Here is a 25,502-nt window from a genome sequence, read left to right on the forward strand (position 1 = left end):
TATGAAAGAATGTTTTAATGTATGCTGTCTCTTTTCGGGGAAAGATAATATTTTCCAATATCTTTTCACAAAAAATTTAAAAACTCAGGTTTATCTTACGGTGTGAATAATTTCTGCCACTTCAAACCTATACATGTACTTCAACGATACTGCTCTAAAAGTTTCCGTATTGTTTCTAAGTCTGCTTTATGTTCAGACAGGGCCTCCTCAATAGTGTAGTGGCTTATGCTCTTGTCTTGAAGTCTCCAGTTCGATCATCAGTTGAGGTACATTGCACAGTGGTTGAGATCCCAAACTAAAGTGTATGTCCTATCCTGATTAGCATATGGACAACAAACAAACAACCCAGACAATGGAAAATTATGCAAGATAATGATGAACATACACTGTTCATTCAATAGTTCTTAGCAACAGTTTCAACAAGAGTCATACATTTCATTTCAAATATCTCACACCACAAAGTTTTCTCCCACTGACTGCAATGTCTCTGATATTTGGTCACCCTACAGGTGCGATGGGTTCTAATTCAGTCTAAAATTTGGTTGTTGAAAGTTGGGAAATGAGTGAATAATTTTTGGTTGGCACTTATCGAAATTCAATATTAAAAAAACAATTAGTATTGAAAGAAATTATTTTCTGGAACATAACTACAGTATATTGAAGTTAATTGATTTTCATGGTTCTTTGCATACCTTCTGGAAAATTTAACAGTACCGTATGTACTCATATATAATGCAAACTTTTTTTCCAAAACATTTGCTCCCCAAAACTGTGGTGCGTATTATGCACGGAATAATTTGGATGGCCAACATGAAACCATACAGGGTCATTCCATGATTTTGTGACACTTGCATTGATTTTTCATATTTGCGGAACCCTATCGTGTTATATATAGTAGCCACGGTGGCTCAGTCGGTAACGCGTCTGACTACCATGCTAAAGGTTCCGGGTTCGATCCCCGGCCGGTTCAAATCTGGGAATTTTCTAACATTGGAAGCAGCCCCGGTGCCTACCCAGTGTCGAATAACATGGTACCTGGGGGGTAAAGGCGGTCAGGGGCATGGTGTTAATCACATCACCCTCACTCACGACCGGATCAAGAAAGTGTGGGGCGTTACCCCGGCAACCCCTATACGCCTTCATAGCATGGTGATAAGTACAGGGGAACACTTACCTTTTCTCTTTACCTATCGTGTTATATATCGTTGTAAAGCTTAAATTATGCAGTTTCTGAATATGGCAACACTATTCCATTCAAGATGGTGACACTAATGTGCAATGCGGTTGAAATAAAATAATCATAAAATTAAGGAATGTTCTGATTTTTATGGTACTTTGGATGAAAGAAAAAATAAGGAAAAAGAAAATAATAATTAAAATGTATTACTGGCCAAATAATATGATATGGAGTGTGTAAATGTTTAATGGAAGAAGTCTTGTGCTGCTAACTGCTAATTTGAGGGTCCAGAATGTGTCTCGTATAAATGTTACGTTAATCACTGAAAGCCATTGTATACGATATATAATTGTTTGTCACTTTTCACAATCAAAAACCAAGGTGCACATTATACACACGTAAATACGGTATTTCAAAATCTGAATCAACACATGTCATGTTACGAACAGTATTATTGATTGTGCCAATTAATTACTTTTGGGTTCCTACATTGTGGAGTGGTTAGTGTATTTATTTTGTGTGTATAACACACACACTTTAGTATGCAATGCTAATTGGACATTATCCACCATCTAGTGCTTTAAACTATACATATTCTAACAGTATGTATGAAGATATATATATATATATATATTATATATATGACTGTGTCTATAAAAATAATCTGATTTACAGACACTGATAGCCACATTAGCAGTGAAAAATTTCAATGGCATCTATCATCAGCATTGCAGTTGAAAATTTTCCTGGCTAAGGCAAAAAGGTAGATCTAACCCTTAGGCATTGCCCCTTGCCATGAAGGTACACCAGTGAAAGGGGCTGGTAGAAGTGTTCTAAACATTCTTTAACACAGCCATAGTAGAGGTGACATGACCAGCACTATACTCTGGCTAACTTTACCCTTCTCCTCTGGTTTCAATTGATGAGAGCTTGGGAGAGCCACACTGGGGTATTTTATTATCATTATTAGACACATTGAATGTTCTAAGAAAGGGGAGGTTCCTACTAACTTCTCTCGAAGTATCAGGATATTAAGTATATAACATTCCTCCAAAAGCAATAAAATTTGCAACGGGATAGGGGATAGAATATCAAGAGGGGGGGAAATTGTCTCCTACAAATACCACCCTGCCTGTACAGTCTTACACTGTCAATCCACATCACATCCATTCCATTACAGGAGCGGAGCAATTCTGTTTCAATAATCAACCACTGCTTATGAACCAAATGGAATAAAAAAAATATATACGAGGGCTGAGGCATAAGTCATGGCAACTTCCCCCATTCCCCCGAAAATCAGAAATATAGAAATGAAAGGGGGCAGTGTATGGTATTGTGGAATGTATGTACAATGCAGAGCATGTGTACCAGGTGAAGGATAGAGAAGCAAGCAAAACATCCTTAAAGGCAGCATTGTGCCACATGTGTTTACAAGTCAGAAATCATACAAGCTTTACAGGAACAAAAGAGATGCATACTACGGTAGGACACTATTACCCACAGTTTCCACCAGCTCCTAGTGGGCTTCGCTGGCAACCCCCCCCCCCCCCCCCCCACTGTCCAACGAATGGCTATTTTGATACATGAACACTGTTTATGCCATGGACAGCAGTTGACTCAACAGTGAATTACCACTGCCCTCTGTACGATAACCATTCATCATAAAGCCATCTAGTGACATTTTCAGATACTACAAGTGCCACATTCTCCGGGACGTACAATCATATTCTGATACCACCATTTAACTTTAAGAAATAAAAAATATAGTTGCCATGACTTATGCCCCAGCCCTCGCACACAAAAAAACACCAAAAGCAACACAAATAAATTACACATTTCAATTGCACTGAAAGGATATAAGGATGGTCAACCCAGTGGGTGTCATTCAACCAATAGCCTTGGCTGTCATCCGCCAACATTGTCTCGTAACTCCTTTTCAGATACTTGATATCTTCACTGTCAATACCACTTGTTAGGAAACCATACAATATAGACATCTCGTGCAAAAGATCCCTCTTGTTGAACTTTAACTGTGGCTTAACCTGGATCCTTTCTAATTCAACATACAAGTTGTCCCTCGACGATTTGATCTTTTTAACTTTCCCAGTTTCTAGCTCTGGAGGAGGTGGGGTGTGAGTTCTCGTATAGCCATGATCATGGTTAAACACTTTGCTATAATCGTGGTCCTCCTTGTGGGAAGAAGCCTTCACCACGGAGTCAATAACATCGTCCAAGCTACAGCTTGTCGTACGTTCTCTGTCGTCTTCCGTCCTGTGAACAGGAGGAAGGCAATAACTATGCTCCATCACCACTTGCTGCACGGGAGATCCGGAGCTCACGTCCTCTAATTCATCCTCACTTTTTGTTGGCACTTCTTTGGGTAACACTTCACCGTTGACCATCTTATCGAAAGGGACTGCTTCACTCTCAATTTTTGGCACTAATGCACTCTCCTCCGCTTCTGCACCGCTGGCGAGCGTCATCAGTGCTTCCGCAGCTGAACCATCAGATATCACCTCCTTCTTCTGACTGTCTTCGGGTGTGTATTCTTTGTGGAAGGATGGGCCTAGTTCATCTTCAGTCTCGGTATCCGACACAGTCTCTGGTGGGATGGGTGTCATACTGCCCTCTGGTGTCCTTTCCCTAAACAAAACAAAATACATGTTTCAACAGTCAAACAAGAATTTAATCTCAAATATTATTGCAATATTTTAATGAAATGGCAAATCAGTAAATTTAGATTCTAAATTTCTCAACATAATTCAATACTACAGGTGGCGAAGAAATACAGATGACAGATATCCAGCTTTCATATTCCCCGGTATATTCATTCTATTGAATGTAACAGGTAGTTTGGTTTCCAAAATTCCTGATAATCTGGATGATGGATAAGTAAGAAAATAAATAAATAAAATAAATCCTGCCTAAAAAGGAGATACTATTTCTGTGAAGCAACTATAACCTGACAAGTTAAGACCCAATATACGCAAATCGCTGCGGGCCACTTCCTATTACGTCATCCTCCCCAACACTCTTCCAGGCAGTGGTCTGGCTTTGAGAGTACCAGTGGTGCCAACTCAGCAAAATTAAGCTAAAACAAATATGACAAACGATTTTCACTGTTTAGCGTGACAGTGCCACCTCATATTATATCAGTGGTTCATTTTTATTTAATCCGGCCTTTGAAAATGGGTGTGGTGCGTGGTCGTATACAGTAGTATTACGCACGCGTGTTAAGGTTTATAACGAAGAGAAACTACAGGGTAAATGACTTCATTTTCTGAATGCGACATCGAGCAGTGGCCTGGTTATTTTTAAAAGCCGAGTGGGGTGGGGGTTCTTTTGTTTATTGTACAACAATCACTACGAGAAGGCAATCTGATAACACGCTTGCCTGTGTTCTTTTTTAAAGCATTGAAATGTTCTTGCTCCTTACTCTTGGTTGCATATTTTTGAAATGCAAGCTCCTCTTTTATATCTTATCGATATCAGTATGCAAACAATATTTCACCGTTGTTTAACCCTATCTTTCTTTATCTGACGTCACAACTACAGGTACTATTTTCACCCCCGTCTGACCCCATCATTCGTGTGGAAGAGGTTCTTGTTTTCGGAGGCGTTTCTCTCCTGTTGGATTGGTGTGTTTTGTGTGTGTGTTTCCTTGTGAGAACAAAGGTGAGTGCGTGAGGCGAATTATGTGGCTGTTGTCTCTGAAAATCAGATCATGCCGGGTCCAACGAAATCCACAATCTGCTCTGGAAAATCCCTTAGAGGACAGGCCAGAGAAATTGTTTACAATGTTGCAACATATTTGCGAAATCAGAAGGAGTTACATAAACATAAAAATAAATACATAATACATAAATAATAATACATAAACATTCAAATTTCGTTAAAAATACTCAGACCATTCCGCTCCCTCCAGGTTGCAACACTGCGAACCAACTTTGCCACAGAGAAGGGAGTGGGGAAATGTGGTGTGAGGTACCCAACAGCTATTTGCAGCATCTTGTTTTTAAACTTGTCAAGTGATAGAGCTAGACTGCAAAGCCAAAACTGGATAGAACTACAACTGAGACCGTTGCGTAATAGACAAAAAGATAAGTACTTGATGTGATTCGTCATCTGGACAAACCTTCATCCAAAAACTAAGTTAGCAAGAGTAGTACGTACATCTGGACTTCTCTTCCACCGCTGGAGGAGGGGAATTCTGTCATCTGCTCACCGCACAAACATCAAACTCATCCGAGAAATGTGTGGTGCTTTATTCCCTTTCCACCTCTTTGAAAAGAAACAGATATGGTTGACAAGGCTCGACTACTATTTACTGGATTTTTGCGGTACCTCTCTCATGAGTGATAGTTCTTTCTAGGAGTGATTGTGGCTAAATCACTGAGCGGATTGAAAAACAAAGGGGGGGGGGGGGTAGGGTGGAGATGATAACCTCTAATGGCTGGTAACACTTTTGAAAAAGTCACGCCACGCCACCGATAGTAACTATACTTTAATCCCCAAAGATGAGTAATATGAGCTCCTAGAAGCCTATCTGGAATAGACCTGGCTGATATCGTGGGAGAATCTCATCATTATTCACCACCAAGAAAGCTTAAAACATTTTTTCCTAAGTTGTTCCTGTGAATGTTGTGGCGATTTGTGGTGGATCTCTTACTGGGAAATGATAACATTAAACTCCCACCTATTTCATCAATATACAAGTGATTCATGACTGTCATGTAGTAGCATAAATATAGGTAATTTAAAAAGGTGGCCTTTTTTTTGTTTGATCCTGTAAATAAATAAAGTGATTGAAAAATCACATACCTGAACCTCTGAAGAACTTCCAAGTCCTCTGTTAGCCTGCTTCGAATATCAGACTCCAGGATTGTGTCCTTCAGCTTCTCACCCCCTTCATCATCCTCCCTCTCGCCCTCTTCCTCGCCATCTGAGCTGGAGCTGCTTTCCGCTTCTGAATCAGAGTCTTCAGATGATTCCGCTGATGAACCTTCATCACTCGCTTCTGAAAAATTAAACGAAAATAAGGTGACTTTCTTTGCTTGCTAGGTATAACTGTTAAGAGTTTCATGGGGAATAACAAAAATGTGCTATCCCGCTCTGTATATCAACAGAATTAAATGGTATTTCAGTAGCAATAACATTCCAGTATACATATTTTCAATACACATCAACTGACTGCATATGGCACTTGAGTATTGTGTTAGGCTTTCTCCAGATCTTCATTTATTACAACTTTACACCTTTAACACCCATGACCTCATCTCACATTTCTTATTTCCCTACGTACAGAATTTTCTACTTTATTGTAGATGGATGGGAGCATGCTAGATTCAATAGCATCAACCATGTCACCTTGAACATATTGGTTTCTGGTTCAAGGCATGCACACCAATTATGAATTTTAATTATTTTTTGTCACTTTTCTACCTCTTGGTTAATTATGAGAATGAGGATAAACGATAGGACAGACATAATCCTGCATCCATGTTGCCCAGGGTTCAAACCTGTAACCTATGGCTTTCCATCACATTATGTAGACTTCCACCTATGAGGTCAGTTGCATGGTTTCCTATCATGTATAAAGTATGTGCTTGGTAGTGTTAATTCATACTTGCAACATATAATTTACATACTTATATATAATAATGGGTAGTGATTTTCCAACAAATTCACATCAGCTGACCAACTTTATTTCCCTTTTTGTGTGCTAAATGGCGCATAATACTTGATATAAATGTGTCTATAGTTCCCACACTTAAATACGAAATGTATGGGCCAGCTTTCAAGTAAACACTGACATGAACTGTATAAGTTTGAAGCACTTTCAGTATACTTATTAGGAAGGCAAGTACCACATTTCTGGCAAATTTCTTGTGTCTTTTCTTTCTGTTTAAAAGTCTGTATCTTTACTGTGCCAATGTTTATTCCTCTTGTGCTTTGTCGCTGTTACAAGCATCTAAACACACTCTTTGATGTAAGGTTTCGGAAGAACACATGTTTCCATTGTTATAGCTGTTAACATTTCTGATGAAGGAAGCAAGTGTTCTCCCAAAATGGTACATCAAAAAGTGTAAATGCTTGTAACTAAACTATAATTCTACAGTGCAAGTAATACAAAAATACAATGAAAATGTTCAACAGAAATACTGAAAGGGTTGCTTGAAAGAAAAGGAAAAAAAAACACATACCTGCAAACTTCTCACTCTCGCTTTCACTGCTTTCCGCCGATTCCTCGGAAGACTCTACCTGACTGGAATATTTAGCTCTTGGCGTATCACACTGTGGATAATAAATAGCATTACTTCCAATAACTTCATAATTATTAAGTAGCAATTGTATTCTGTGACAACCTTGATAGCAATAAGGTTAAATTCTACATAGTGCAGAATTCTTTTGAATGAATATATACACTTATAGTAAAGAATTGGTGCAAAGCTAACGTTTGATTCCAGAGACACAAAAAAATTCTGAGTAATTCCTGGTTCAGTCGTCACAACCTTGTACTAAAAGTTGAGAAATGCAAAAATGAATGAACACATCTTTCAAACAAAACAGACGGGGAGGAAAGGTATATTCTTCCTACCTGAGTCTCTGAATCAGACGGGTGAACAACGTCTTGATCACTTTCCTCATCCAAGCCTTTCCGAGAGTCATCTTCATCCAGAGGAGGTGGAGATGGTGCCTTGAGCTTTCTCTACAAGGTGAAATATCTACTGTTACATAGCCTGAATATTACCACTTTATCTACACAAAATTGGCATATATAATAAGTTTCTTCGACATTGGACAAGAATCTGATCAAAAAAGTCTATACATTAGGGACGTGACAGATATCAGATGAAATGGGTAAAATTGCCAACCAATCCGATATATCTATAAATATCCCAAAATTTAGTCCAGAATTCTGCCATTTTGTTATTATTTTTATAACTGTAATTCACATGCCTGCTTTTGTAAAGTAAAGGTCTAAATATACAAGTTTCCTTTTCAAAGGCAAAACATATTGGAGTCACCTGTCACATGGGAAATGTGACAAGTGAAGTAGTGTTATCAATAAGTTTGGGAACCGTTGGCTTATACAAGGCTCAATTGATTGACTGATTTGGTGTTTTAAGTCCATTTTATGCTCAGAAAGGCTAATTGGGACTGGACCTACAGTTTAAAGTGGGATCCGAACCACTATGTGCCCCCATCGGGTATGTAACCTGAGACCCCTTGACTACAAGGCAACAATGCTACCACTGCGCCATCAGAGAGGCCTACTTACACAAGGCTCATTCAATATATAACCGGAAATATGTTGTAACAAATATTTATTACAAGCACCAAAAGAAACTACAGTACAGTGTTTCAACATAGTTCCCCCTAGGTCAATGCACCTACGGCAGCAATTAATAAGGGCACCGATTCCACACGAAAGAAAAAAAATTGGATGTGTGCGTAACCACTCAAGCACCGCTGACTGGACTTTGTGGTCATTCTGGAACCTCGATCCACTCAGTCCATCTTTCAGTGGGCCAAAGGTGTGGAAATCGGAAGGTGCGAGATCAGGCGAATATGGAGGGTGGGGTAAGCACTCAAACTTTAGGTCCTTGATGGTAGACAATGTGACACTGGCAGTGTGTGGTCTCGCATTGTCATGGAACAAAAGCACACACGTGGACACTAGACCACGTCGTCTCTGCAGAATGGCTGGTTTCAGTTTTTCGCACAAAATGTTGTAGTAGGTGGTACTATTTACATTATGACCTCTGGACATTGTGTGTATGAAGTAACGGCGGGGAAAGAGAGGCAAATCAACTCCCGTATCTAGTCCTTCACTTGAGCAATGTTGCTTTCCATGACTGCACTGACAGAGTGAAGTGGACGCGGAGAATATTCAACACTATTTGAACTTCTCAATCCACTCGTACACTTGTGAATGACTCATACAGTTATCACCGTACTGAACTGTCATGTGACGATGAATTTCTATTGGTTTCATGCATTCACTCAACATAAATCTCATGATACTTTGCTGCTCCAGCTTGGAGCACTCATGTAAGGGTGCCGACATCTTGTGTAACTGTTTCCCAGCGTGCGTGAGGCAGCGGTGCCAGCCCGAGCTATGAATAGCTTACAGATGCCTTCACAAAATAACAAACATATAACAATCACAGTCGTATTTTAGATTCTTTATACTATTTTTCCGGTTATTTATTGAATGCACCTTGTACATACTAATGGAGGATTATCCCAGATTAGTAGAATATTGGTTATCGGTAAATCTTATACTGAAATTTCAAATGCAGCCAACTCAACTATTGGCCCAACACAAAAGAATGAGCAAAAAATATGCCAAGTATTATTATGTCCTTCCCATATATACAGGCGGCACAATCAACAGACGAAGATGGGAGAAGCTGACGATTCCTTTTAAAAATCAATCCCAATCTTAGTGTCTGCCAAATGTTTTAACCCTCTTTTTTACAAACACGTTCAAGTTAAAACAAAAATTCATTCTTTTAAATTTAGCACTGTTTTTACGTTACTATATTACCTCAAGTCATTTCAGGTCAAATTTTAACACCCCTCATGCGCAATGAAGAGAAGAGATGGACCGATATAAAAGTTTAGCCAATATTGATAAACAGGGCTCGAAAAATCCCGGTCGGCATGGCGACTAAAAATTTCAGCCTGACGACTGTGATCTTTTGCTGTAATATGTACGAAATTTTGATGATTCCCTAAGTTCAAATTGCAGTACAGCGTAAGTTAGCAAATTATTTTTTTTATCAACGTTGTGAACATTCCATAGAGTTTGTAACAATTTCTTACCCTTTGCCCCCAACACCCCATTTCCTGCTTTATCAAAAAATTTAGCGATGTTTTGAATACTGTGATGCTCAGCATCTTATACAGAGCATTTCAAAAGTTGCACAACCAAACTTTGGAAATGTATATCATGAAAACCGTAAGAGATATTTACACCGGGTTTTCTGCATTATAAAACCTCATCCATTGAGATATTTTTCAATGCTTAAAATTATCAGTTCACTTCCTACAGAAAATTATATAAATTAATAACTGATGGAAAGCAGCATTCATTTTTTTCCAGAAATGAACTTCTAAGTAAGAAAAATATGTAAGAAATTATCAAAGGGTCATAATTAGACATTTAATGACTGATGCCATGTCAGTCTGTCATTTGCAACCAATATTGGTCATGTGCAACATTTGATGAATTTTTGACTGGCGATTTTATGGATTGAGTGAAAAGTGTCATTTTTGGGACATATCTCCGTATATGGCAACATTAGCAGGTCGAAATACTACCAACAGTCACATATATATTTACATATATATACGTGAAAAATCGTAAATCAAGATGATGTGCCGAAATTGGACTCTTGAGAGAATCCCAGGCTGCCCCTGGTTACATTGAATTCTCTTCGCTCATTTTCGCCGCTACCGTGCCTGCTTTTTTTAAATGATGCAGCATGGCGTATTCATTGGACCAGTGCGTGTGCATTGCTGAAAGGTATTTTACTACTCATTCTTACACTCATGTGCAAGAGATTTTCTAATACAACTGCTCTGCTTCTGCTGTACCTCACAAAGCAACTGTTTTACAACCAGTCAAACACCAACAAATGATCCCACAAATTGTTTAAGAGTTGGTATTTATTGTTGGAAATCAGTTCTCAGATGTTTTCAGCAAATTAACAATGTTTATTTAAAATAATGTAATTGTTTTTATGTAGATACATACTGTAGTATGCACAATTGCTAGTAGGTGGTTTTCTGGCACCTGATTTTCAGAGCAGGCGCCTAGCTTTGAAGAAAATTTATCGAGCACTGTTGATAAAACTGATATAAAATGCCAATAACTGATTTCCTACAAATTGGATACAACATGAAAGAACCTGAATAGTTCATTCACCTCCTTATTTAATGCATACTTATAGACATTTACTTTTTTACTTTTCAAAACATGGGTATACAGAATTAGTCCTTCATATTCATAAAAATAACAACAGAATTGCAGATTTCTGCACCAAGATACACAGTATTTATACAAATATTGGATCAGAATAATTTTACCAATAAACTAATTTGAACATATTTATTGGTTGCTGATTAATCTATTCCATATCTAATGAACAGTAAGAGCAAAGGAAAAGACTCCAACAAATGAATGATATGCACAAGCAAAAAACAAATTTACACAACTCTTTGGCATTGCTCTATGAAGTTAATGAATGCAGAAAGGCAAGACAAGTGATCTTGGTTAAATGTGATTCTTGAAGCTTCTTCTAAGAACATCTAGCGATTGAATTGCCTTAAAGCAAAAGCAGCAAACTGGATGTACAGAATGGAGAACTGACTACAAAAATCCAAATATTTTCAAGTTACAGAAACTTTACATCATGCACAGCAGAAGAATGCAGCATTATAAAACAAACTGTGAGCTAAATTTCTAACTGCACTTTCAAATTAATGAACTGCACAAGGCAGGAAAAATACTTACACGAAACGATGGCATTTTGGGTAAGGCAGCTCTGAAGCCCAAGCCCATTCCCCCCAGCCCTACAGAATCCAGTCCAAGCCCTTCCCTGCCAGCCTCAAGCATTGTGGTGAGGACATCCTTCTTCGAGGATTTAAGGTCCACAAGTTCTTCGTTCTCTGAGGTCACTTGGCTCTGAAAGGGACAATGTACTACGTATCAACACATGCCACACACAAGACTAAATTCTTAGACAATATCAGGGAATATATTCCCTTCACCACTGGAATAGATGACAAATATCAATACACATAAATAGTTTAATATTAACCCTAGAGAACTACTATGTCATTTCAAGACAATGATAAATACAATGGAATTTCAATCACTTCTGTACATGCATAGCAGCTGACTTCTTACTAGTCTCAGTTCTTGTCATATATAGGCTAATTATTATTATTACTCTAATGCATGTATTCCTACTTTTGTGAATTAACAAATATTTAAAAAGAAAAAGGGGTTATTATTTCAAGCAGTCAGATTTAAAAATCTTTAGTGATAGTGTACTACAAACACACATTTGTGTTCAATGATGTAACACTAATACTAAGCTTATATTAGCTATATTTTTCCAGAATATTATATCCTACAAGGAGTGCAAAGAGAAAAGATTTTTGGGACTAAAGCATGTTATTAGTATACATGCAAGATGTTTGCATTTTCTGTAATCAAATAGGTCCTGAGTTCGAATCCCAGCCTGGACGTGGATGTTTGCGAGTGTCCATTCATCAATTTCATCATGTCATCACTCATCTCCATCTTTGCAAATTAGGCAAAAGTGGCACAAAAAGCAAAGTAAAATAAAGCAAATATTTTTTTTTTTTTAAAAAAAAAAATCTGTAATCAAATTGAATGTGCTGTGTGATAAATTTGTGGAAGAACATTTCTATCGTCTATCAAAATCGATCTTTCTTTTATTTCAAATGCTATCTGGCACTAGTTAATGAATAAGCAAATAAGTGTTACTGGTAAATCAGTAGTTGTGAAGTGTGGTGATAAAACTTCTGCTGTGAAAGTTCAAGAAAGCCAGTGGTACTGTTTTAAAAAAAAATCTCGATTTTCTTTTCAAAATCCAAGTGTGTGGCTTTCTCAAAGGTGTTGGGTACTCGAATAAATATGAGTACTTCAGTGTGAAGTAGTTAACACAAATTAAGCTAGATGGCACTAAACATAAAAAATATATATCTACAGGTATCAAGAGAAAATTGTGGAAATTGGTTGGTATTAGATTGGCATGCATGGGAAAAACAATGGAAGGTTGTTCAAATTAATGTCACTTATTTGTATCATCACGATGAATAGATGAAACTAGGCCTTCACTAAAGTTAAACGCATTCACTTTGTGTGACTGAGGAAAAAACATTGAAAACCCTGTCAGGATTGTCCACTGACATTTGACACTGCGCTCTCCTGCAGTTAAGAAAAGAAAAATAGAAGAGAAATTCTTACCTTTGCCTCTCTTTCTTGGTCATCCCACCAAGTTTCAAAGGATTTAAATGCTGTATTTTCGATCATCCTTTTGTTGAAGTCTCGCTTCAGAATCTGCTTCAGTTCATTGATTACTCGATCAATCACGCCACTAAAAAAAAACAACAAGAACTTCTATTAATACCAATTCAGCTGTAGGTGATCCGTGGTTGTTCAGAATGGGATTACCCTTTTACCACTCTTTTTGTTTACATTGCAACATTACAGACTTGTTCTACCCAGCCCTTCAGATGACTATGGGACTGATATAAAATTTTTACTGAAACCGAAGAAGTACTGATAAAAAATTTACCAATATGATACAAAATTGCAAATTTTCAATGAGGACATAACCAGGAGATTGCAATAGATATTTTCCTTCCTAAGAGCGTAACATCTTTACACATTAAGTTACAACCCCAAAGTACAGTGGAACCTTAATCTTACATTTTCCTGGGCGGTACGTTCAAACTTCACGGTTCCAATAAATAAACATGTTATAACATGTTACACCTTCCCATGTTTTCTCCTCCTTGCTCTCCAAAAATTGTAGTTTCAAGGGATTTAATTACACCTTCATATTCACACAAGTAATAACAAAAGTGAAAGAATTTTGCATATTTTGCACTATGTTAGAGAATAACTGGGCTTCTAAACTCATATATTATATTATTTCGACATTGGGAGCCAAAATGTGCTTACTATAGAAATTCAGATTGGGAAAAGTATTGGCAATTATATTGATAAACTGATACACCTACATGTATATATCACATGATACTCATAGAATGATTGAATTAGGTTGAGAGGCATCCTAAACCCATCAGGTACCTGGGCTCCTGACTTAACCAGCAAGACTCGGTGTGTTCTTTCAATCAAATGTATGCCCCTCCCACTGCATGACGTACTTGCCTTGCGTAGAAACTGTAGTGTTGCCAACTGCAGTGGATTTCCACTACATAGAAGAATCAAAGCTCTGTAAGCCACATCACCGAATATGAAAATAGGTTTTCCGTAGTGCATCTTCCATGAACAATTAATTATATATATATATATATAAAAAACTGATTAACACATTCTCCAAATCTGTTCTTGTAAGAATTATTCCCCTCTGTGTCACCTCGATGGCCAAGAGCATTGAATGTTGGACTCACGATCTCATCACCTAGAAACCCAGATTTGAAGCACGTTCTGTGCTTGGGTGTTCTTTGAGTGTGTCCCTTCATCAATTTCATCATCATTCATCCTCATCATCTCAATTAGGAGAAATGTGAGAGAAAAGCAAAACTAATATGCTGTTCCCTTTGACAGGATGAATAAGAGAACTTAAAAAAAGCCCAGGCCAGGATTCAAACATGTCACGTTTCATGTCGATATCATGAGTCGACTACTTAACATGCTCAACTACAGAGGCTTCAAACGGCACCCTTATTATCTTTCTACCAACACTCTGTTCTTCTGTGGAACAGGTTAAGATGACATGTAATACAAGAAAATAGCTTAAAGATGCCTTCACAAAACAACAAACATATAACAATCACGGTCGTATTTTAGATTCTTTATACTACCGTGCGTCCATTTCGATCTGCAACCGAGAGATCGGGAGAAGCGTGGCGGGCGGCGCTGGTGGAGATGCCGACATTTGCGGCCTGTAATGCCCGCTTATTTTTATGGACATATGCAGACATTTATATAAATATTGCAAAACGAGCACTAACCTGTGTTATAATTTATCATCTGCAATTCATCCAAGTTCTGCCCTTATATACACAAAAAATATGCTTTAGAAACAATGTTAAGAGCCACAGATAATAAAACATTTTAATCATAGTTTTGACCAGTAACGTCCTGCTTAAGTTTATATCCTTGAAAGAGTTTTGTGCCGATGGGGATCGTTTGGAGGTTTCGAATGTGCAACACTGTATCAAGATTACGCGGTAGACGAAACCGTTAAAGGTCAATGGTGTTCGTGAGCTTCCTTGCAATCCGAAATCTCCGAGCTCGAGTTTTTTGTTCCTTCGCAACAGAGCTGTGAATATAGTGGCGACCAGATGTAAACCAAGAGCGTGTTAATTTCGTACTGTGCGCAAGAGTGTTATTATTGGTTACTTGCCGTTACTTGTTTGTGTTATTGCAGTGTGTATGTGTGTTGTGTCAGTGAGAGGATTGGAATGCCAGCCCCAAGGTTCACGTTACGAGGGGGGCTGATAAGTTCTCAGCCCGAAACCAGAAGGACTTTAGCTACAGGCACGAAAGTTTCAGGCTATTCAACGTATTCTCCCCGAAAGTCTACACACTTGGCACTTGGTGGATATCAGTTTGAACAACTCTTATAACACAGGTTAGTGCTCGTTTTGCAATATTTATATAAATGTCTGCATATGTCCATAAAAATAAGCGGGCATTACAGGCCGCAAATGTTGGCATCTCCGTCAGCGCCACCCGCCACGCTTCTCCCGATCTCTCGGCTGCAGATCGAAATGGACGCACGGTATTTTTCCGGTTATTTATTGAATGCACCTTGTACATACATACTAATTGAGGATTATCTCAGATTAGTAGAATATTGGTTATCGGTAAATCTTATACTGAAATTTCAAATGCGGCCAACTCTACTATTGGCCCAACACAAAAGAATGAGCAAAAAACACATTAGATGCCAAGTACTATTATGCTCCTTCCCATATATACAGGCGCCAGAATCAACAGACAAAGATGGAAGAAGCTGAGGATTCCTTTTTCGATAATCCAGATCGGTAGAATATCGGTTATCAGTATCGGTAAATTTTACATCGGTACTTTATCGCTTTCGGCCAAACTTTCATATTGGTCCATTCCTACTGAAAACAGACTAATCAAGTGTCAAAAAACTTTAGGATAAAAACGGTGATACTGGTAAGATGTCTAGTCTTATTATTGCAGGCCTGTCTGACAATAGGGAATGTGAAGTTTAAACTAAAAATTTGATTTTTTCTTTACAGTCAATTCATCCCTAAAATGCTTCTTTTATAAAACATGTTAATTTTTGAAAGAATCTTTAAAATCATCCACATGTAAAAGTTATTATCAACACTTCTGTAGTTTGTAATACACACCTGTTTTTAAAAAAAAGTGCAGATAATTCAAAATATTATTATTATTATCAAAAGCAAATTGTAACAAGACTATTGAAATAAGTTTAAAAAAAACAATAAAGTGACTGTGTTGCATTTTAAGTACTTTATCCAAAATCGTTCTTGATAAAGACATTTTATGTAGAATTATCAAGTTTATTGTGAAAATCAACATCCTTATCACAACAAGCAGTACAAGTCAGTGATCACATCCATGAAAATACCGAAATCTATACACATTTGTTTTGAAATGTATGTAAATTTAATGTAATTCTCCATTAGCAAATGATTGATTTTGTGTTTGTACTTTGTAGAAAACAATTCCACCTATTTCTTCTAAATTTTCACACTTTTTAGTTCTTATGGCTCAACACCAACATTTTACATAAAGAATACAAGGAAGATATCTCAAGTAAAAGTCTATAAGATGCAACCAACCAATGGGGACATTTCCACAATATTAAATTAAGAGTAACCTGTTAGACTTAGGGGCATGCATATTTTGTTTTTGACGAAAACATGGAATGTGAAATAACATGCTGTAATGTTCATTTTTCATGTTTCTGAAAGGTGTGAGGTGCACTTTTCTGCTGTGTTTTATCATGAAATGATGCGAAATAGACTCTTAAACACAAAATTTAGAGTTTATTTATCGACGTGACACTTTCTGAAGTTTGAATTATCCTGTGACTTATGCAATTCACGGAAAATTGATTAATTCTGCTGTAAATATTTGAGAAACAAAAATGGATGCCTTTATACAGGAATAAACTTAATATTCTGGTAACTACATAAGTGTACTATTAGAAGGGATATGTTTATTTTTAAAACATTAAAATACTGACCAAGGCAGAGTTTATAGTATAAAAAATATATGCACTAAAAAGGTAACGTTTCCACACTCTAACAGGGTCTTCTTCAGACGAATATTCACAATAGATTGATTCCATCGATCTATTGTGAATATTTGTCTGAAGAAGACCCTGTTACACGTTACCTTTTTTAGTATCTGTATATTTCTTATAGTATAAATTCTGCCATGGTCAGTATTTTGTGTGGCCGTGGTGGGTCAGTCGGTAACGCGTCTACCATGCTAAAGGTCCCAGGTTCAATCCCCGGCCGGTTCAAATCCGGGAACTTTTCTAACGTTGGAAGCGGCCCCGGCGCCCAGCCAGTGTCGAATGACATGGGTACCTGGGGTAAACCCTGGGGGTAAAGGCGGTCAGGGGCGTGGTGGTGATCACATCACCCCCACTCACGACCGGATCAAGAAAGTTTGATTTGATTTGATTTAGTTTATTTTACTTCGCGTTTTGTGCCTCTTGGCTAATTTGCGAAGATGGGGATGAGTGATGAAATTGATGAATGGACATTCACAAACAACCAAGCCCGACCGGGATTCGAACCCGGGACCCTTGGCGTCGCAGCGCGATGTGCTAACCACTCGGCCACAGGGTCGGGCCCGGATCAAGAAAGTGTGGGACGTTACCCCCACACCCCCTATATGCCTTCATGGCGTGGTGATAAGCACAGGGGAGCACTTTATCTTTTTTAATGTATTATTAACATGAAAGCAAGGCTTAGCAGTGTTACCATGTTTATTTTGTGTAATAAGTGCAGTTTTTAAATCAAATTTAAGATTACATTCACAATTTTAAAACTAAAATGTAATTTTATATGGCACTTTTGAACCAATATTTTACTGTTATAACAATAAAATTTTATTTTATTTACTGCTTTTGAACTTGAAACCGACTGTTTTTGTACCGAAATTTTGCTTTTATTTACCAAAAATGTGTGCCTCTACTACGTAAATGGTATATTCAAAAAATATTAGCATTTTCATTTATATAATTTTTAACAAATCTAATTTTGAGATTTTTTAAACACACACAAGAGTATAAAACAATCTAAAAATTTTACTTTTAGGAAAAAAAAACAAAAAAAAAACAATACTTACTGAATTGTAGGTGCCTGAGGGTCATCCAAGGGCTGTATTGGCTTTTGAGAATGGAATCCTGAGTAGCTGTAAGGGATAGGTGTTGGCCCAAACCCAAGGGTTGTGTAGTGGCTAGCAAATCCAGAGGTAGGCGGAAGATACGGGGGAGGATAATTAGGAGCAATTCCTGGAGGAGCAGGGTAGCCAGGAATGGCAGCTCTCCAACCATACGGATCTGCTGCATATAGAGTATTTAAATATGGCGGACGTGGAGCACCTGGTGGGAAATATGCAGGCACTTGGGCAAACGGTAGTGCTGGATAACTACCCTGGACCGTACCAATGGTGTATGCAGCGAAACCTGACACCTGCTGTGCCGTCGTACCGTTTGCTCCCATAACCGGTACTTCTTGATGTTCTACGATTTTCTCGTCACCCGAGCTTAAGCTTGAGAGACTCATCCTGTCATCGTCGTCTTTCTCTGAGTTCTTCTCATCCTGTAAAGGGGTAGACTTTCTACTTTCCCTTTTCAAACCAATGTCCGAGTCGCTTGCACTGTGCTGAGGACTATAATAACCAGAGTTGTCATACATGTTGGGAGGTTTCGTTTGCCAAAATTCATCACACTTATTTCCCTTGTGTTCGCCATCAAGCTGCGATTCACCTCCGTGTTTTGTCTGAGAATTTTTGAAAGCACTCTCGACACTTTCTAACAATAATCCCGCCGTCTCCATTTTCTCCCTCTCCCTTGCTTTCTTTGCCTGTTCTTTCCCTATTCTATGCCACTTGAGGTATTCGTCCATCGACAAAAACGGAGACGGGGGAGTCGACAAGGGTTCCTGATCCCAATCATCCGGATGACTCCATTCGGGAGGTGGAGGCGGAGGGTCCTCATCTGGTGGAGGTGGTGCAGGAACTGGGGGTTCGCCTGGAGGGACAGGGGGCTCCAAATCAGAACCACCAGAGGAGTGACCACTAGGAACTCTTTCGCTTCTTTTAAGTCTGTTTTTACTCGACTTATGAGGTGACTTACTTTCTTCCTCAGAATCACTACTAACACTTAACGGTAGAAACGAAAGAGCCATTCCCACCGGGGTTTTCCCCTTCAGCAGCATTTCTATTCTAGTGTCTAAGTCTAAAACCTTCCTCGGTTCCGGCGACGAACTCTGACTCTTTGTTTTCTTCGATTTCACTGGTTCTTTCTTATCATTACCCATAGATTTATCCTTCTCATGGACTACTCTCCCATTCTTGCTAATCACTTTTGTTCCATCTATCTGATTCACAGCCATGATTTTGTTGTCTGGAAATTCGTTACTCCTGCTTGCACTTTGACACTGCACCCTATCACTGTTCACTGCCATATCCCTGCTCCACGAAGCACTAACATCAACAGGCGGATATCCAGCATGCCCAAGAGGTTTCCGAAGGGCCGAGCTTCCACGGTCACTCTGGATGTTCACGGTCGGGACAGTCGGAGGTGGCTGAGAAGTGTCCCAACTTTGTCCCCACTGGTGTGACGATGCTGGATGGAACGACGGGATTGGAGGCGGAACCGATGTCGGATGAAGAGGTGGACCCGTCACCGGGTGATGATGCTGTTGACCAGGAGGCGGATGCGTCGGTATCTGAACCTGATGGTGAGGCGGAATGGATGCATTAGGAGGAGGTTGGTGCAGCGGCGGATGCGAGAGATGATGGAGCGCAGCCGTTTGATGAACATGAGATGGTGGCGGCTGGTGCGTCGGCGGGAGAGGATGATGAGGAAGCTGGTGCCGTGGCAGTGGTGGTGGAGGCTGGTGAGGGAAGGGCGGCCGCAAACCAGCTATGTGGGCTGCGGAAGGAGCTATACTCGGTGGTGGATGATTGGGCGCCACGACAGAATGTGAGGTCGGAGGTGGAGGATGACTGGGAGGATATGATGAATAAGGAAGATGAGGTGTTTGCGAACCCCCGGATGGGTAGTGGTTGTACTCGTACCCAACGGGGGTGCTTCGAGACGAGTGATTGGAATGATAACCGTAATCCTTGTAGCTCCTTTCCGAACCGGCATAACTAGATTCGCTCTGCCCAGTCCCGTACCCAAGATCACTAACACTTGAACTAGGAGTAGGGTAGTCGTGCCGTGAAAACCTGTGGTCCCCTTCACGAGCTCCATTAAAGTCTCTCACATCATGATCTTTCTTTGTCGCTTCTTCCTTCTCGGTTACAAAGTCAATTTCATCTGCTGAATCTCGTTCAGCTGGAATTATCACAGGTTTCTTCAGGAGCTTTTTCTTCTTATCTTCCTTCTCAACATCTTCATCTTGTTCCTTCTCCTTGTCTGTTCTTTTGTCTTGGGTATTTTCATCAAAGATGCGACGACATTCCTCACCTGTAGACAAAATAGAAACTACACTGTTATAATCCGACAAACAATAAATAATAGATTTTTCCAGAAGGTCATTAGAACTTTTATTTAAATAAAAAATTATAAAAATACTATTGAAATTTTCTCTACATAACTTAATAATGAACTGTAAAAATAGTAACAGTGTCACTATTCTAATACAATCATAAACAATTCCAAATTCATCATGCACAATTTTCCAATGCCAAAAATTCAATAATGTACATACAATTTAGTTATCAAAGTACGAGAGAGCTTATTATCTGATATTTCTTTTTAAATGGCAGAATTAAATTTCAGCGTGAAGGTTATGAATATAAACTTTTTATATTAAAACGTAATAATATAAATGCAATAAAACATATGCACTTTGCACTTGAAGAGTGGCTCAAAAGGTAACAACTTTTCCTGAGACTTCGGCCTATGTATGGAACTGGTGACCACCCATTATCGTGAGGAAATTGGGGAAGCTACGAATGAGTAGTGTAACCTGATCATGGAAATCTACAACAATGGCTGGGGTTTTGTTTTGCTGACCACACGTCACCCTGTACCTGGTTTTATGATCTTCCACCTTAGCAGGTGGCAGTGTGGCCGACAGTCAGTAGCCTCTCATGCTGTTGCGCCGCGAGTTATTATTATAACAGTAATGTACTGGCACACATTAAAGATTCTGAATAATACAAAACAAAAAGAAATACCTACACTCCCAAGTGAAAAACACTTACCAAAAGCATCCAGGAAGACCTTCAGTACTTTTCCCATCACAGAAGTGTTATTCAACTTATCAACACAATTTCTAGCAGATTTCACATTGTCAAAGACTATTCTCGCCAAACCAAGATGCTTATTGGTTACTGGATGATAATAAATAAAAAGCTCTTCTACAACACCAAATTTCTGAACCTGAAAACAAATTAAGAATTACAAAAGAGAACAGTTAGATCTGCATTAATAGTAGCAATATCAAATTAACCTAATAGAGTGTAATTTCAATTTTTCATTTGTCAAGGAACTGAGGTAAAAACTTGAAATGCAGGAAAATTTTATACATTTTGCACTACTAGGACCATGAAGATTGAATGTACAATGTGGTAAAATGTAAGTTTCACTGTATTTGATACATTACTTGTGTTGTTAAAATACATTTTTCTGGTTCTAGATATAAACCCATTCTAATTGTTGACTCCAACAGAAAAATTGAAGGTTGGAGTCTTTCATATTTGAAACTTCATTCATTCTAAGACATGATGTGAGGCCAACAAGCTCATAATTATTCATCGTTGATTGTTCCATCTGGCACTTGTTCCATCAAAAATCGAGCAAGAGAACATGTATTCTACTTAAAAATAATAATGATAATAATCTTGAAATGTCATGGACACCAAACCCTCCAAAACAAACCCTAACAATACTACATTTCAGAATTTTTTATTCGCAGTTTATTATAGAGGCCACTCAATGTCACCAAATAGGAATTCCTGTGTAAAAATTTTTAATTATCTTCTTCTTCTTCTGTTCTTTCGGAATGAGATACCACAATTTCCCTTCACACAAGAGTGTGATACTTATAGGAAAAAAAAATAATAAAACCAACCGTCTACGGTAAACAAGCTTCCTTCTATTAATTTTTTTGTGCAGCAGTGTACATTTGCTTAAAAACTTTCTGTCCCCGAGAAGTTTACATTCAGGACAGGTTCCCATCCACTAAAGGTTAAACTAAGTCCATTGGTACAAAACGTATCTCTTTTCGGCCTCCCGATGGCACAGTGGTAGCGTCGTTGCCTTGTAATCAAGGGGTCCCGGGTTCGATACCCTGTGGAGGCACATAGTGGTTTGGATCCCACTTTAAACTGTAGGTGCAGTCCCGATTAGCTTTACTGTGCATAAAGTAGACTTAAAATATCAAATCATTCAAAACGTGTCTCTTTTCCTTTTCAACTATCCAAATGTTCAATCAACATTGATTCATTTTCAGAGCTGGAAGAATCGAGATTGATTTCAAATTGGATAAGTAAACAAAGACATATTTTGTGACTATGCCTTTGCTAATTTTATGGAGGGAAGAAGTTCATGCTAAACATCTTGACAACTTGATTTCACACAATAACACTGTTTATGTGACATACCAACGCTAAGAAAATTGCACTCACCATATCAGAAAGAAATGCCTTATCAATATTATCATTGAGATTACGTATTGTTACTTCTAAAGGAGGTGGAGTTCCGACATAATTTGAGTCGATCTGTAACAAAATAACACATTTCAATCAATACATACGCAGTAACTCAAGAAACATGTATTTCCTTGATGGGGGTGAAATTGAAAACTGTAGCACACTGTCTTGAGAACAAGGAGTCTGATTGAAAATCTTAGTTTCCAATGTATTTAAGAATAGATTACAAAATAAGACAGTAAAGTTTATTCGGAAAGTGAATTTTATTCTTCAAGTGAAATTTCATTCTAGTTGCTCAGAACTTTAGCTCAAGTCAACATGAGTTCACTCAATCAACCTGTAATTTGTCGATACTTCAAAAAATAGTGACTATCTAAAATTTTCTAAAGTTAAAAGACCTTGCAATTAGAAGTTTCAAACAAGAATTTTATTTTGTTTTCCCACCTACCTGTTCTTTAGAAAAATAATTTTATTACATCTTGAAGTTTTCTCACGAATTAAGAAATTGCTGTAAAAAATTCACTCCATGTACTTTCAAATGTGGAAAGTATCTCCATGACTTGGGGGAGTTGTGGAGATCTATGTATGAAGGCAAAGGTTCAAACTCCCATTTTGACACAGTGTTGCTAATTTTAGTCTTACTTGTCCCTTTATGCTATACAGAGCACATGGCACAATTCTATGTTACATGAATCGTTACAGTTATTTATCTGGAAATTAATCTCCAATCCAGATACCTTTTTTTTTAAATTTCAAAGTAATAATAATAATAAGTAAGACTTCAATACCATGCACAGCACACACCATTAAGTCTGGCAACACAAGGGAAACATCATAAGTTCCTACGTTCCCTCTTCCTGTTTAATGCCATTCATTAAATTTCCTAGCTAGCCACCAAAGGTTATATACATTCGGCACTATCCAGTGCTCGAAGTTGAGGGGGGGAGGGAGGGTGCAGGATGATGATACCCCCAGCTAGCAGAAGTTCTGCAAATCATCCCCGCACCTAACTCCAAGGTTCAACCAACATATACCTTTCTTCTTCATTAATTGCTATGGATGCAGTGACACAAGGAAAGAGATAACAATACAAGGGTGGGTGCGTGGCTTTAATTAAAAATACTATTATGGCATTTCCGAAAATTCATAAAAATTAAAACATGTGATTTTACAGTAAACTAGGGGTGTGTGGGATCCTGAAAAGTCGGTACCCAGAAAAGAAATTCCCATCCTGATTCAGACTTCCAGAATTTTCGGGATTCCGAAGAGTGGGGAAATTTAAAAAGGTCATTTTTAAGTGGTTAACTCTCAATGTTTTCTGCATTGTAAGTGTCTGGAACTTCTCGGAAAATGTTATCTTTTGTTCCAGCAATGCACAAACAATCAGTTAAGGTGAAAATGAAGTGTAGAATTTGAGATTTCTGGAGTGTCAGGAAATTCCAGACATTTCCCAATTTAGTCAGGAAGTTACAAATTTTACTAACCTGGATGTTGCCGTCCCAACCAAAAAATTTGTTCCGCACATAACTACAGTATATCCACAAACTATTCCCTTACCTTAAATCGTGGTACTGGGAGATCCAAAGTCTCCAACCGTGTCCATATCCTAGTTAACGCGGAGCGTGGATCTCTCACTTGAACCTGTGGGTAGGTTGGATCATTAGGTACGCTCCCATCATACCGATACAATTTTGAAGTTCCTTTGACTAGAAATGGATCCACTAAGAGCTTGTAGTTACGAGGTTTATGATGATGGTGTGAGCCTGCCCGATTACCTGAATGACTTGATTCCATTGTTCCATTCATATCTGGAAAGGAAAAATGAAATATCCACTTTGAACATTGCTCTACACATTCTCTGAATGAAACTGGTGCTGACAATTACTGCTTTTTAACCCATTCACTGATGAATATTATAGTGTTGAATCAATTTTGGAATTATTAATTTAGTTTAATTTATTATAAGTTTTACCTTACATGACGTGTGATGACTAGAGCCCGGATGTTCAGGCACTGAAAAGTATTAAAAATGGCAGGCAAAAAGGCAATGAAAAATTGAAAAAAAGGCAGCCAAGTTTCAGAAAGAGGCAGTGAAAATTGAAGAAGAGGCATTAAAAATTGAAGAGAAGGACTTAAATTATTCTTAAATCTTTAAAAATGAATTTACAAATAATAATCTGAATAACAAGGGTTATTGAAAAACAAAATATTATTTAAAAAAATGCCTTGTCAGAATGACAAGAGAGGCAAAAAAAAGGCAGCATAAGGTGAAATAGGCAAAAAAAAGGCAACATAATGCCTTGTCAGAATTACAAAAGAGACAAAAAAAGGCAACATAAAGTATTGTTCAGAATGTTAAGAACCTACGGATCGGTGTACTTTTGTGTTCAATTTTTGTCTACCAGCGTCGGAAACGAATAGGCATTTTGCCTAAAATCCAGGCTCTAGTGATGACCAAGTATACCCAGACGTCCTTGAAATCACCTTTTATTGCATAATAATTAAAACTGGCCTTAAGTGAGATTTATACTTATAAGGGGTGTCCACTAAGGGACAACATTTATACATCAGCATCATCTGAATTTATACTGCCGGAACTAAATAATTGATGAAAATTAGAATGTTCGTGTTTAGTTCTTCCATTTCTGCTTCCATAAGGTAGCTCGGTTAACCAAACTT

General features: G+C 38.2%; 1 protein-coding gene across 4 annotated transcripts in view; it reads right to left on the reverse strand.

The window, feature by feature from the left end:
* Set1 (SET domain containing 1) overlaps positions 1-25,502 on the reverse strand; it is a 44,080-nt gene that overhangs the window by 11,951 nt on the left and 6,627 nt on the right. For 3 of the 4 annotated variants that reach the window (XM_083128461.1, XM_083128460.1, XM_083128459.1), the window contains exons 2-11: positions 24,381-24,631; positions 22,800-22,892; positions 21,375-21,552; positions 18,279-20,631; positions 13,188-13,317; positions 11,703-11,873; positions 7,776-7,886; positions 7,381-7,471; positions 5,999-6,194; positions 3,036-3,820 (exon numbers count right to left, since the gene is read on the reverse strand). In XM_083128461.1, coding sequence (XP_082984587.1) covers positions 3,036-3,820; positions 5,999-6,194; positions 7,381-7,471; positions 7,776-7,886; positions 11,703-11,873; positions 13,188-13,317; positions 18,279-20,631; positions 21,375-21,552; positions 22,800-22,892; positions 24,381-24,629 — 4,357 coding nt within the window. In that variant the 5' untranslated portion in view covers positions 24,630-24,631. The remainder of the gene's footprint in view (positions 1-3,035; positions 3,821-5,998; positions 6,195-7,380; positions 7,472-7,775; positions 7,887-11,702; positions 11,874-13,187; positions 13,318-18,278; positions 20,632-21,374; positions 21,553-22,799; positions 22,893-24,380; positions 24,632-25,502) is intronic. The other variant, XM_083128462.1, reaches the window with a different exon arrangement.

This window comes from Lepisma saccharinum, chromosome 9 (genome assembly GCF_977018435.1).
Source record: "Lepisma saccharinum chromosome 9, izLepSacc3.1, whole genome shotgun sequence".
NCBI lineage: Eukaryota > Metazoa > Arthropoda > Insecta > Zygentoma > Lepismatidae > Lepisma > Lepisma saccharinum.